We start from the raw sequence: 14,255 nt of genomic DNA, 5'->3' as shown, positions 1-14,255 counted from the left end.
ATGAGCTCCATTGAGCATATCCACATAAGCATAAATAATCTACCAATCATATGCTCTTATTTTGCCACTTCACATTCTGTTTGTCGACATTGGCCAAACTTTTTGGGCTTTTCAAATTGGTTTCTGACCCATTTAAAATCTATGTTAAGCCTTCTTCGTCAGTTGTGTCTCGATGAAACAGATATACCCACGTTTTCATCTTCCTCAATCGTCTCAACGATTCTCCTACGTCAGCAACAATATTCAACCAATAAATACTCTCAAAACCCACGTCACCAATCAAGCTTCCCTAATAGACTGACTTTTTATTTCTCTCCTCATACTAAACGTTTTTACAAACGATGATCCTCTCATCTCCCACACCTTCCTCCATCTCTCATAATTATATATTGATTCAGTCCGCAATCTCACTAACTATAGATCGATTCGATTGTTTGGTTCACTTTCGTCACCTCCAACTTCAGTGCGAAATACAATTTTCCAGTTTTAAAATACAATTCAACTCGGGAGCAATCCGGGTATCATTGGTAAGATGCCTTTATTCATGTCCTTATCATCAGCGTATGGGGTTTTGGGATTTTTTTCTAACCCGTGTATCATGTTTGTTCGTACGATGGTGAACAAGGTTCTTAACCGATGACCAAATCAGAACCAGAGTTGAAAGCAAGAGATATTTTGGTAAGCAAGAGACATGTTTAGAAACAAGTGTTTACCGACTCATTATCCTTGATTTTGTGCTTTTACCATAACTAATTTACAAATCGTTTTTTTTTTTTTGCGTCAGGTATGGCCTTGAAGACGACAGTGCCTGCGAACGCAACGGCTGCCCAAACTCGGAAGAAGTAAGTGTCAAATATTTTGAACTTTTAATTCGACGTTTGAAAGAGTGACATTTCCTGCATTCCTGATTTTTGTAAAACTGGTGAGATGTTTTTCAATTGATCATCTGAGGTATGGATATACAAACATGATGCAAAAGAAAAGGCATAATGTCTAAATTCAAGAAATTTAAATATGCATACCCACTTTACTTCTTCCCATGTTTTCAGTGAAAAGGCTAACATGTATAATTCCTTACCTTATGAGCACATGTATCTTAGTTTCTGTGGTACATATTTCTACTCTGTTCCACTTACATCATGGTTTCAAACTTCAATTGAGTGTACCATATCTCAAATCCATTTTGAAATCGATGGTATCTATAGTTTAGGTAAATCTACAATTTCTTTCCAGGTTTCATGTCCATCTTACTTTTGATATGGGTTTAGAATGTATTTGTACAGCTTAACTTAGGATATATATTTAGATTTTTGAATTGCAGGCCTATATGACCTAAAGGAGGCACTGAGATAGTACAACTTTATCCTGATTCCTGAGTATGGACACTAGAGTGATGCAGATGAAAGTAACTCCTCAGATATTGATTTCTTTGAATATACTGAGGCTGTGAAGTTACATGGGATCCAAATGTGTCGGCTGGCCAGGTTATTTATCTATTTAGTGTGTTTTAGACCTAAATTTCTCTTTGTTCACCGTAGAAATCCAATATGTAGCCCAAGTAATTTTTTTGCCTTCCCTTCTCCACAGATTTCTTCTTTTTTTTTCTCTTAACTAAAAAGCTAACGTCAACCTTCATGTTAGTATAACTTTTTCTCCACTTTAATTCTTCAAAACTCTCTTTATTTCAGTACCTTTCAGTTCTCCCATCTCCACCATCTATATATGACTCGCCTCATTTAGACAGAACCCCTATCACGAACCACTCGATTCTCCTTTTATTAATCAGGTTTAAGATACAATACTCTTTGTAGTCTTTTTTTTTTGTTTATTTAATTTCCGAGATTTCTTTGTAGTTTATCTGTTCTTACCTTAACAGTAACTCACAGGTTATGTGTTTAATTGAAATCTTATATTAGGTGTTGGCTTACGCACACCAGTCTTACAAAAGAAGTGATCAAATAACTTACTACTCAAGTAATTTCAAAGCAAAAAGAAAAATAGTAAGTGATTTCTTATAATGTATGTCAATTGGTTGAGAATTGCTCATCTCTTGGTGCGTGTTTAAGCTGTTATTTTCAAAGGGGATCGGATATAAAAAAACTGAGCATTTTGTTGTTGTGAGGTTTACTTAGTTGGTTGGGTTAATATTTTGTTAGGCCATTGGAGAAATGCTGCATTGTTCAAGAGGAATCTGGTTGTTGGAGTTGACATATTTCTCTCAAATGTTATCCATGTCCATAGCGCCACTATAAAATAGTATACACAACTTCTAACATTTGTCAACCTTTGTTTCTGAAAATCCCGTCTAGAATTTGGCTAAAGTATTACACTACCCTTTCGAATAATAAAAGTATTCAAAGCAGCTGAATGAATTTTTCAGGGCCCCGCAAGTTTACTCTGAAGCTGACACACTGAGGAACCTAAAATCAAGACTTGCAAAGGGACTGATAATCAAGTGCACTAAATGCAATCTGAAAGGGGATGCCTTTGTCTGCTATATCAAGTCTTGCCGGTGGGATTATGTATGTTTTACCACATTCTCTTCATTCGCATCTAACTATATAATTAAAAATTACTTACCACAGTTCCAATTCTAATGTGAAACTATTATTTTTGGGTCCTTACAAGAAGATTTTCTTCTACTTTTCTGGACATATAGACATTGCGCATCCAGAGCTGAGCCCTTACCAAAATTATATCAAAGCTGTTTTCCCCCATCATATTTTGATATAAAACTTACGGTATGGCTGTATCATTACTTTTTTGCAGAATTCCTGCTGAGGTTTGTTCATTGGATCGTACAAAATATCTTTTTCTCTGTGGATATGCACTATCACAGAATGAGAAGGTTAGTAATTAGTAATAAGCATCTCTTCTTACCACAAGACAACCAAGAAACCCCATCCTATGTGGATATATCATACCTACTTTGCTTAAAAAAAACTTATCTTCGCATTTCATTGCTTTCCCCCAGTGCCTGATGGAATAATCCATATCAAGGTACTGGAACCCAAGTGTTACACATGTGCTTGCTTCTAAGGATGTGAAAGGAGCGTGTACAAGAACTGTGAATGTTATTATGGATATTCTCAATGGAAAAGGGATTATAATTGCATACTGTAAGTTAGATTGGTCACTCAAGATTTCAAATGCTCTTTACTTTTGCCAGTAATAAATCTTTGCCTTCACATGGATAAACTTTAACTCTTTCCAAGGATGAAAGCAAGTCTCAAAGCTTCTCAAAGCTATTGATGAAGAACCATTTGATATTCATGTTGCCACTCAAAGATCTCAAAATGGACCAAAAACTGCAAAACTCAAAGTAGCAACTAATGTGTCAGTATTTATAAACACACCCAATGAAAAAGAACCTCAAATTTGTAAGAATTTTTAATGAGTCGCACACTTGCACTGTTAAATTCTGTTTTGCAACAGTTCAGTTGCTATGTTTCGACTGAGTTGGTTTTATTGGGTATTCTCACCTCTAAAGAGATTTTTGCAGAACCTAGCCTCGAAAGATCAGATAACAGTGTATGGCTTCATCATCGAGCATCATGTTGTACCAGGCAACATGATCCAGCTAACTTCGCATTACCTCAGCAGGCCGAAGTCGTCAGGCTTACGTAGTGATGCAAGCATGTGTTTCAGCCAACATGATTCAGCTAAATTAATCGGGGATATCATGTTGCATCATCATTTTGGAGAATTTCGTACTAACGAAGTCGTCAAGATTATGTAGGGATGTGTGCATGTGTTTCAAGTAGAGTGTATAAACAGTAGAAGTGATACAAGTGATTTCTTAATAATTTTAACCTCACTAGCTTATTGGATAAATGCCATGAAAATCTACAGAGGGTGAATTGCTCAGTTTGCAGTTTCGTATCTCTACTTCACAATCTGATATGTCTAATCTCTATATTTAAGACATATATGCGTTTCGATCATATGATGAGTGTACATGTGAATTCACATGAAGAAATAAACCGTCGCCTATTAATTTGCGGGAAAAAATCTTATGACTAACTAAAATTATTTTATATTGTTAAGAATGTATATATCTCTTAAATTAATGTTTTAAATAATTAATTGATCTAACCAACAATTAAAAATGAGAAATGACACTTACAACTATATGTGCCAAAATATTGAATATCCTTCCATTACTCTACTGGTATGCCAAAATATAGAATAATATACATATTAAAAATAATCTATATATCAATTATAAATTATCTTTAAATTAATTTTTAATATATAATAATTCACAGACTCTATATAAATTAACATTCTCAGAATACATAAATAAAACTAAAATAATAATAATTAGAAGTTCAGAATCGATATGAAAATGATATTTACGTTTGACAATGCAATTAAAATTAAACATAAAAATACACTAACACAAGTTAAATAAAAAAAAATCCAAACAAAGATCGATAAAGTAACAAAATATGGTAAAATAGAAAAAGGAAGTAAACATTAACAAACTAAAATTATATCACTTCTCTGTAAATAAAGGAACAAATTCTGAATCAAGTTATTCAGTTATTACATTTTAAAATCAACCTAAACTTCTAAAATAGAAGATTAAAAAAATCTTTATAAGAAAATATTATGTGCATTACACAAAATCGTTATATTAAGTGTATGGATTAAATATTTTTTGAATACAAAAACAAGTTACCAAAAAATTAATACGAACATTATAATAAATTTCATCATAAATAAAAAATTATAAAATATAGATTACAAAATTACAAATTATAATAATAAATTAAAAATAGATTATATAAAATATATGTCACCAAAGTATAAGTTTTGTATTATTCTAACCATTTCTCAAAATAACTTTTGAATATTAAACAAGTTATATTCTTATATAAAGAAATAACTTACATTTTATATGTCCAATTTATGAAAAAAATATTCTTATAAAGTCTAAACATTATATAATACTCTTTTAAAATCAAAATCGCTAATATTATGTACACAACAAATGTAATACTTATTAAGAATATAGTTGAAGATTATTAAAGACAAAAGCTATAAAATAACATACAAAAAAAACAAAAATCAATAAATAAATATATAAGTATATAAATTAAAATATACAATCCTTGCGTAGCAACAGAATTTGAAATTTATATAAGTATATAAATTAAAATATAAAACCATGATTGAGATGTGAAATCGGAAAACAGATCAGATACAAGTTTTGTAATTTCTAACACGGTAGCAACATAATTTGATTCATAGGTTATACGTAATCTATAAATTTGACCATATCCAAACAAAACCATACCCACGAGTAGAGAGACGTGCACATCAAATAAAGATGTTTATAGAATTTAGACATTCATAGAATTTTTTCGAAAAACAAACGACATAATCTTATAAAACCGAGTTTCTAAATAATAAAGATGTTCAGGATATTCAACTTTAGGAAAATTGCCGCAATTACGTATATGCAATAATCACTGATTGGAAAAGCATCACTCAAACAATCTAATTATATGAAGCCGCAAATCTCCAACACCTTCCTCAACCCAAAAGCTTCTCTCCGGCTTCTCTTCGGCTCTTCCCCGTAGTATATGAGGATCATAGTAAAAAAATAAATCTGGTATATATTATTAATTATACTACATAAATTACACATACTTATACTATTATATTTTAATTGATCGGTTTATTCGATTTGAACGGTTTATATACCAAACCATGTACATAATTCACGGCTGCTCACAAATGACATCTATTCAGTATTACCAGATTTAAACACTTTCTCTATCTCGGTTCGCTGATTCGGAATTAGTCGATTCTTTTATCTGGATTGAACACCCCTAAATAATTTCAATAGCACGTACAAATTTTCAAGGAATTATATATTTCAGATCGCTAATCCTATTTTTCCGAATAAGTCGCCTATATATATATTATTGCGTCATAATTTAAATTGCAAGTTTGTTGTCAAGGTTTCAGTATAAAATTCAAAATTTTTTTATTACAATTAATATTTTACCAATTAGATATATTAAACTAATATTCTGGATCGATATTCAATTGTCAGTTTTTAACTATTATACGTAAAAAAATATTATTAAGTACACTTTTTTTTTTGAAAAGGGAGTTTTATATTTTAAGTAGGTTATGAAGTACTTTTTCTTTTCATGAATTTATTCGAGATGAGATTCCGATCTTTTAAACTAAGATAATTTATGTTCTATACATAATATTTTTTTTTTACATAACTCTAAAATCTCAGACTTGATTTTCATATTTTATTAGTTAATTGTGTTACATATAATAGAAATACTTATTTCAAAATAAAAATATAAAAAAAAATCAGATCTAAAAATTAGTTATATATAATTTAATATACAAAAATTCACATATAAATAAAAATGATAAATGTAACAAATTTAAATGTATTATCCGCGCGTAGCGCGGAAAAAAGATCTAGTTCAAATAAAAGAAGCAGGGATACTTCAATTTTTAATTTATTTAAAACCCAAGAAATACGTTAGCTGACCTTAATATTGAGTAACAAACGATTAGTCTCTAACAAAAACGACTTGACGTTTGGGTTGCGGTCAACGCTTCAGACGTATTGGTACTGAGATGTTTCGTAGTACCGGCTATATGGTTGTGGTCCGTGAATGGGTCCCATAGGGACGCGTGTGAGTTCACAAATAAACCCTGTTATTTTCATGGAAATAGAGAGGTACGCGGATCAAGTACAAAACAGAACACGAAACTCTTGTAGAGAAAATCATTTAACATTTGGATTTATCTACACTTTTTTTTTTCTTTGCCGTAGTTTCCAAGAAGCTAATATTGTTTATTCATTTACTACTAGTGGTTCTGATTAAGACAGATGATTTTTAGTCTTTAAAGACCGAGTCATGTCTTTTGCTTCTTGTCCTCCTCTGTTTTGCAAAACGAGCAAAACTTCAAAAGGTGCCTTATAAGCTCTTCTTGATAAAGGTGATTCAGTTCTAACAAAAAGCTTCGATGAGCAACATAAAGCTTGGCGTTGAAGTCATAAGCGCACATGGCCTGTTTAACGCAGACAAGCAGAACTCATGTAGCCCGTTCGTGGAGCTCAAGTTCGACAACCAGATATTCCGCACAACCACCAAACCCAACGACCCGAACCCCGTCTGGCACGAGTCTTTCTACTTCGCTGTCTCTGATCCTTCCTTCCTCTCCACACGTACACTCGAAGCCCATGTCTACAGCTACCAAGACGGAACCGATGCTAAGCCCTTTCTTGGCAAAGTCCGAGTCAACGGAACATCCTTTGTTCCTCGCTCCGAAGCAGCTCCTTTCAATTACCCTCTAGAGAAACGCAGCGTCTTCTCTAGAGCCCGTGGAGAGCTTGGCTTGAGAGTCTTCATCACAGAAGACCCTTCTATTACACCTTCTCTCCCAACCCCGGTTCCAGAGTCTCCTCGATCTTATATTCCTAGTCCACGTCAAGAACCTGTGAAGTCCATAATCACAGCTGCTGCTAACATGGTTGCTGCTGATAAGCCTAAAGCACGTACGCTTTATAACGTTACGCCTTCAGTGAACCAACAACAACAGCCGACGACAACGATGAACTATGGGATGCAGGAGATGAGAGATGCTGCGCCCATGCCTCCAAGAGTAGTCCAATACAACGGCCCAGGCCCAGGCCCATCATCAGATTTCACTGTGAAAGAGACGAGCCCTTTCCTCGGAGGTGGACGGATCATTGGAGGACGAATAGTTCGTGGTACGCAGAGGCCCGTAGGCACATACGATCTCGTCGAAGAGATGAGGTTTCTCTTCGTTAGAGACGTGAAGGCGCGTGACCTCCCCGACAGAGACCTAACGGGAAGCCTAGACCCTTACGTGGAAGTAAAAATAGGAAACTTCAAAGGAGTTACAAGACATTTGGACAAGAACTCGGATCCGGAGTGGAACCAAGTCTTTGCATTTGCTAAAGAGAATCTTCAGTCCAACGTTCTTGAAATAGTCGTCAAGGATAAAGACCTTGTCCTAGATGATTACGTTGGCACCGTCCGGTTTGATCTCCATGAGGTTCGATCTCGTGTTCCTCCCGATAGTCCTTTAGCTCCAGAGTGGTATAGACTTGAGAACAAGAGAGGTGAGAAGAAGAAAGCTGAGATCATGCTTGCTGTTTGGGAAGGTACTCAAGCCGATGAAGCTTTCGGTGATGCTGTCTTCTCAGACTCGTTAACATCTTCAGACAGCTCGGACATCATATCAGCTAACCTCCGGTCCAAGGTCTACCATTCTCCTCGGCTATGGTACCTAAGGGTGAGGATAATAGAGGCTCAAGACGTGATCATCGTCTCCGACAAGTCACGTCTCCCTGAAGCCTTTGTGAGGATCCAGATCGGTAACCAGATGTTAAAGACTAAAGTCTCTCAGAGAAGCTTTCATCCTAGATGGGACCAGGAGTTCATGTTCGTAGTCGCGGAGCCGTTTGAGGAACACCTGGTCCTCTCGGTGGAAGACCACTCCGCAGCCAACAGAGACGAGCCGGTAGGCAAAGCTGTGATCCCTCTCTCCGCTATCGAGAGACGGACTGATGATAGAGCGTTCCATAGCCGTTGGTTTCATCTGGAAGACTCGATCTCAGACGCTATGGATGAGGACAAAGCCAAGAGAGCGAAGTTCGCTACTAGGCTCCACGTGGCCGCGGTTCTTGAAGGAGGCTACCATGTTTTTGACGAGTCTACTTACTACAGCAGCGATCTAAGGCCGACGGCGAGACCGCTCTGGAAACAAGCGATCGGTGTCTTGGAGCTTGGGATACTCAACGCAAACGGTCTCCACCCGGTTAAAAATCGAGACGGGAAAGGTACTTCGGACACGTACGTTGTTGCCAAGTACGGTCACAAGTGGGTTCGGTCGAGAACTGTAATCAACAGCTTGAGTCCAAAGTACAATGAGCAGTACACATGGGAGGTTTTCGACCCCGCGACGGTCTTAACCATCTGCGTCTTCGACAACGGGCATTTCGCAGCCGGAGGAAACAACAGAGATCAGACCATTGGGAAAGTCCGTATCAGACTCTCTACTCTTCAGACGGGCCGCGTCTACACGAACGCGTACCCTCTACTAGTTCTAACCCCATCTGGTCTCAAGAAAAGAGGCGAGCTTCACTTAGCAGTGAGGTTCACCTGCACATCGGTCTCCAACACGCTGATGAAATACACAAAACCACTCTTGCCGAAAATGCATTACACGCAGCCTTTATCCGTAAACCTACAAGAAATGCTTAGAGCCCAGGCTCTCAACATAATCGTGGCTCGCCTAGGCAGGTCGGAGCCGCCGCTTAGACGAGAAGTCGTTGAGTACATGACGGATGCCAAGACTCATCTCTTCAGCATGAGGAGAAGCAAGGCCAACTTCTTTAGGTTCACCGCGGTGTTCTCGGGAGTGATGTCGGTGTGGAAATGGATGGGAGAAGTTTGCAGCTGGAGGACGCCGGTGACGACGGCGCTGGTGCACGTGCTGTACACGATGCTTGTGATGTTCCCGGAGATGATTTTGCCGACTGTGTTTCTGTATATGGCTGTGATTGGGTTCTGGAACTACAGGTCTAAGCCGAGGTTTCCTCCTCATATGGACACCAAACTCTCTTACGCGGAGAGTGTGAATGCTGATGAGCTGGACGAGGAGTTTGATATCTTCCCGACCATCAAGGCTCCAGACATTGTCAAAATGAGGCAAGTGATCAAGTTATTTACTTATTTATTTTTTTGAATACTATGAGGTTCGGGACCGAAGCTAGTAATCCTCCCGATCCGAAACCATAAATGTAATATTAGCTTCGTCCCTATGGTTACTCGAACCTGGAACCTCTAACACGGTTGTTTGACAGGTATGATCGGCTGAGAATTGTGGCGGGGAAGATACAGACGGTGGTTGGAGACATAGCGGCACAGGGAGAGCGCGTGCAGGCTCTGCTGAGCTGGCGTGATCCACGCGCTACCGCAATTTTTGTGACGTTCTGTTTCATCGTTGCAATGGTTCTCTACATAACACCTTTTAAGCTCTTTGCTCTCCTCTCCGGTTACTACTTCATGAGGCACCCTAAGCTCCGACACCGCATTCCATCGGCTCCGCTCAACTTTTTCCGGCGACTTCCGGCCATGACAGACTCTATGCTCTGAATCGTGTTTCGTGAGGATTCAAACAAACATATATATATATCTCTATATAGAACTCTTCATCTTCTTCAAATTTGAATTTGTATCTATCCCTCAATCTATGTGTATAAAAGTTGAGAATCTTGCATATTCATGAACTCCCTCCTTCCTCAAATCCACAAGCACTAACGATGATTGAATCACACTCACATTGTTAAAACTGACCGAACTTCCTAAAAAAAAAAAAAACGGACCGAACTAGATCCATGAAAACAGAGGTCCATAAAAGCCCATGGGCCTTGACACATCACAAAACCAACACTGCTTTGTGCGTCATTAGTAGTTTCCCTCCTTGACTAGTATCTGTGTGATTACAAAAGACCGTTAGTGATTACGGCATGGAGCAGGAGGCAACGGGAAGAAGAACGACCACTTGTTTTAAACAGGCGGTGCTATCTTTTGGGGGCATATGGTGAGGAATGGGCAGATTCTTTGGTTGTCTTCTCGAGTCTCAACATTTTAAAAACATTTCATCAACTTGTCGGTAACTTATATTTTGGCTTATTCTATCTTTGCTTTCTCTGTCTTGTTGTTGGCTTGAAAAAGAAAATAATTGCTTTTGGTGAATTAACAGATGTGTATTTTAGTAGATGCACGTATATAAACTTTGTGATCTGATCTAAATTGGTTTCGACAAGTTTCGGATTGTTTAAGCAAAGTTTCACATGAAACACATACGTTCATGTCGATTCGATTGAGATACGGTTTCTCTATTATTATTGATTATTCTTTTTTTAAGAAAATATTAAATTTATTGAGAGCACGTGCATTTGCTTGTGCTTGTTTTGTCTTGTTTCTTCCTCTATCTCTCGTCTCGTCCAGCGTTGTTTTGATGGAATCGAGGATACCCAAACCTAAATAGAGAACAGTTCGTGGATCGTGTGTGAATCGTAGCTATAGTGGTTTATTGGCTCCAGGTCGAGGAATTTGCCCTCTTCTTTAATTCCCTCTTTTCAACTCAGTTTGCTGTAACCCACTCGAGTTGACTCACTATAGAGTCTCACCGAGTTGACAAGGTATGGCCTTTTATCTCCAACTACCACCAAAGTCCGGTCCTTTTCAACTCTTTTCTTCTTTGTGTTGTTTGACTAAATGAAAGTTTCTCTTTTTAGGAATGATTGTTTATCCATTGCCTCTTTAATTTAATGCAGCTCTCTAGGATCAAATTTTTGTAGCGTTTGTTTAGATGGGAGGCCAATGCTCTAACCTGGGTCGTTGTTGTGGGAACTCATCTCACAAGACAGCTGTTCTTGAAGCTCCTCCTCATGTTGGTCAGTTCACCTCTTTTTCTTTCCCACTTGGATCTTTTTAGGCATGTCTGATTCGTGTTCCTTTTGTTTGTTTGTTTTCCTTTATGCAGAAAATGGAGATAATAATGATATCACCGATGTGCCTGCTTTCCGGGAGTACACATTAGACCAGCTCAAGTCAGCTACTTGTGGTTTTGCTGTGGAGTATATTGTCTCCGAGCACGGAGAGAAGGCTCCCAATGTCGTCTACAAAGGCAAACTCGAGAACCAAAAGAAGATTGCTGTCAAGCGTTTCACTAGAATGGCCTGGCCTGACGCACGACAGTTCCTTGTATGTAATCTATACTTTTTGTTTTCATTCTCTTCCATGTTAGAGAATGTGTTCTCCCAATGTGCAGGAGGAAGCGAGGTCGGTTGGTCAGCTGCGGAGTGAGAGAATGGCTAATTTGCTCGGCTGTTGCTGCGAAGGTGACGAGAGGTTGCTTGTCGCTGAGTTTATGCCCAATGAAACCTTAGCCAAACACCTTTTCCATTGTAAGACTCACTCACTCAGTAGTTTTGATTTAACTAAATCTTGTTTACATGTCAGAGTCTAATAAGTGTGTGTGTGCAACGCAACCCAGGGGAAACGCAACCTATGAAATGGACAATGAGGCTAAGAGTTGTGTTATATCTAGCACAAGCTCTTGAATACTGCACCAACCAAGGCCGTATTCTCTATCACGACCTCAACGCCTACCGTGTTTTATTTGATGAGGAATGCAATCCAAGACTTTCTACTTTTGGCTTGATGAAGAACAGTCGAGATGGGAAAAGTTACAGCACAAATCTTGCTTTCACCCCTCCTGAATATCTACGAACTGGTACAATCATCAATTTGTTTTTTAAAACCAATATTGATATGGTTGAGACTAATGTTTTCATGTGTGTGTGTGTTTACAGGGAGGATTACTCCAGAGAGTGTGATATACAGCTTTGGAACTCTTCTGCTTGATGTTCTCAGCGGGAAACATATACCTCCTAGCCATGTAAGTGTATTCTTAGCATCTGAGATTGCAACCCTTTCACATAATGGAGGTGAACATTGATTCTCTTTCAATCTGATTCTGTGTAGGCCCTTGATCTTATTAGAGACAGAAATCTCCAGACGCTAACTGATTCTTGCCTTGATGGGCAATTCTCTGAAAGCGATGGCACAGAGCTAGTACGCCTGGCTTCTCGTTGTCTCCAGTACGAAGCTCGTGAGAGGCCAAACACAAAGTCTTTGGTCACTGCCCTGACACCTCTTCAGAAGGACACTGAGGTATTAATGACGCCATTAATTAAAAAACAAGACCAAGTTTCTCTATGTTGACTCAGATAAATGTTTATACCGCAGGTCCCATCCCATGTTCTAATGGGTCTGCCTCACAGTGGTTCGGTGTCTCCCCTGTCCCCTCTCGGTGAGGCTTGCTCAAGAAAGGACCTGACTGCTATGCTTGAGATCTTGGATAAACTTGGGTACAAAGACGACGAGGGTGTCACCAATGAGGTAAGTGCTTTGCCTCTGTTACTCAGGGTCTGCGGGGTTTCTCGGTTCTTCATGGTGCTTGTGTTGCAATGTTTTTGGAAATGCAGCTCTCGTTTCAAATGTGGACAGACCAGATGCAAGAGTCTTTGAACTCCAAGAAGAAGGGAGATGTGGCTTTCAGGCAAAAAGACTTTAGAGAGGCCATTGAGTATTACACGCAGGTTTGTTTCATTTGCACCTAAATACACACACACTGGTAAGAACAGGGAGAGTATATTAATTAACCTTGCTTTCTTCCAAAATTTGCACAGTTCATAGATGGAGGAATGGTGTCTCCAACAGTGTGTGCACGGCGTAGCCTGTGTTACCTAATGAGTGACATGCCGAAAGAAGCATTAGATGATGCAATTCAAGCACAAGTGATCTCTCCCGTGTGGCATGTGGCGTCTTATCTCCAGTCTGCTTCCCTTTCCTTCCTGGGGATGGAGAACGAATCACAAATGGCACTTAAAGAGGGTTCGAACCTTGAAGCTAAGAGGAATTCACCTTCCAAACGGAAGTGAGATACATATACCGCCTAAGATTGGTTTTTTCGTTCTTTCTTTTGGTAAAAAGATGAAAGAACATCTTACAAAGTTTAAGTGGTTTATTAAATCTTTTGAGCACAAGGATGGGGAAAACACTCAAGACAGATTTGCAAAACCAGACCCAGTGATGTGGGATGTATGTGTTTGGTCCCTTGCTCTTCTTTCGCCTCTTTTTATAGGCATTTAAGGAATCTCTTCCTTTAAAATCCAATTCCTGAACTTTTTTATATACTAGTGTTATTCCGGCGCGGGTTTGTATGTTTTATTTTTTAGTGAGTTAAAAATTGTTTTTTATCCATTTGATAGTGGTCAGTGAATACATTTCTTTTAAGTTACTTAGGTTAAAGAGGAATATTATAAGTGGTCTCACTAATCAATTAAATAAAAAAAGAATAAATAGATGATAGTTGCACCAAAGTAAATATAGTTGAACTTAAAACATAAAATAACATGTATATGCATGTGTTTGTTTTGTGATTATCTTGTTTGAATGAAGATAACAAATTCTTTCATCCTCTTAAAGTAGTAACAATCCTCGCATGCTTTGTCTATGTTCTAGATGTGGCAATATGTTAGAAGTTTCATTGTGTACGTATTGGTTAAATACTTTGTCTTCGAAATGATTTTGAATCCGGTAAGTGAATTTTTAAACTTTGCTTCCAGTTCATCATGTTGTTTCAAAGCAAATGAAAAAAGAATA

The 14,255-nt window shown here is 38.0% G+C and overlaps 3 protein-coding genes across 22 annotated transcripts; all 3 read left to right on the top strand.

Annotated features, from left to right (window-relative positions):
* The first annotated feature begins 16 nt into the window (after window positions 1–16).
* LOC106411614 lies at window positions 17–3,825 on the top strand. 20 transcript variants are annotated; one of them, XR_007320343.1, is made up of 11 exons: window positions 23–527; window positions 626–678; window positions 785–842; window positions 1,307–1,484; window positions 1,689–1,786; window positions 1,917–2,000; window positions 2,157–2,256; window positions 2,381–2,522; window positions 2,770–2,848; window positions 3,001–3,119; window positions 3,503–3,825. XR_007320343.1 is itself a non-coding variant. In XM_048750003.1 (4 exons), the coding sequence occupies exons 2-4, from the start codon at window positions 2,482–2,484 to the stop codon at window positions 3,737–3,739; spliced, it is 357 nt and encodes a 118-aa protein (XP_048605960.1). In that variant the 5' UTR covers window positions 1,782–2,000; window positions 2,381–2,481; the 3' UTR covers window positions 3,740–3,825. The 20 variants fall into 20 exon arrangements, 1 of the variants encoding a protein (XP_048605960.1); XR_007320342.1 differs by having other exon boundaries at window positions 3,216–3,825; XR_007320334.1 differs by adding an exon at window positions 3,216–3,380 and having other exon boundaries at window positions 26–527; window positions 2,770–3,119; window positions 3,491–3,825.
* A 3,064-nt stretch (window positions 3,826–6,889) lies between these two features.
* Window positions 6,890–10,300, top strand: LOC106388719 (FT-interacting protein 3). Its single transcript, XM_013828856.3, has 2 exons — window positions 6,890–9,725; window positions 9,881–10,300. The coding sequence occupies exons 1-2, from the start codon at window positions 7,012–7,014 to the stop codon at window positions 10,170–10,172; spliced, it is 3,006 nt and encodes a 1,001-aa protein (XP_013684310.2). The 5' UTR covers window positions 6,890–7,011; the 3' UTR covers window positions 10,173–10,300.
* Window positions 10,301–10,831: 531 nt separating this feature from the next.
* LOC106388721 (serine/threonine-protein kinase BSK3-like) lies at window positions 10,832–13,853 on the top strand. Its single transcript, XM_013828862.3, has 10 exons — window positions 10,832–11,224; window positions 11,360–11,479; window positions 11,569–11,789; window positions 11,857–11,992; window positions 12,082–12,321; window positions 12,401–12,486; window positions 12,573–12,761; window positions 12,837–12,989; window positions 13,076–13,189; window positions 13,280–13,853. Exons 2-10 carry the CDS (start codon window positions 11,395–11,397, stop codon window positions 13,529–13,531), a joined length of 1,476 nt encoding a protein of 491 aa, XP_013684316.2. The 5' UTR covers window positions 10,832–11,224; window positions 11,360–11,394; the 3' UTR covers window positions 13,532–13,853.
* The last annotated feature ends 402 nt before the right edge of the window (window positions 13,854–14,255 follow it).

The sequence above is a fragment of the Brassica napus genome, chromosome C3 (assembly GCF_020379485.1).
Source record: "Brassica napus cultivar Da-Ae chromosome C3, Da-Ae, whole genome shotgun sequence".
In the NCBI taxonomy this organism is placed as follows: domain Eukaryota; kingdom Viridiplantae; phylum Streptophyta; class Magnoliopsida; order Brassicales; family Brassicaceae; genus Brassica; species Brassica napus.
This window is presented reverse-complemented; position numbering and strand designations above follow the sequence as displayed.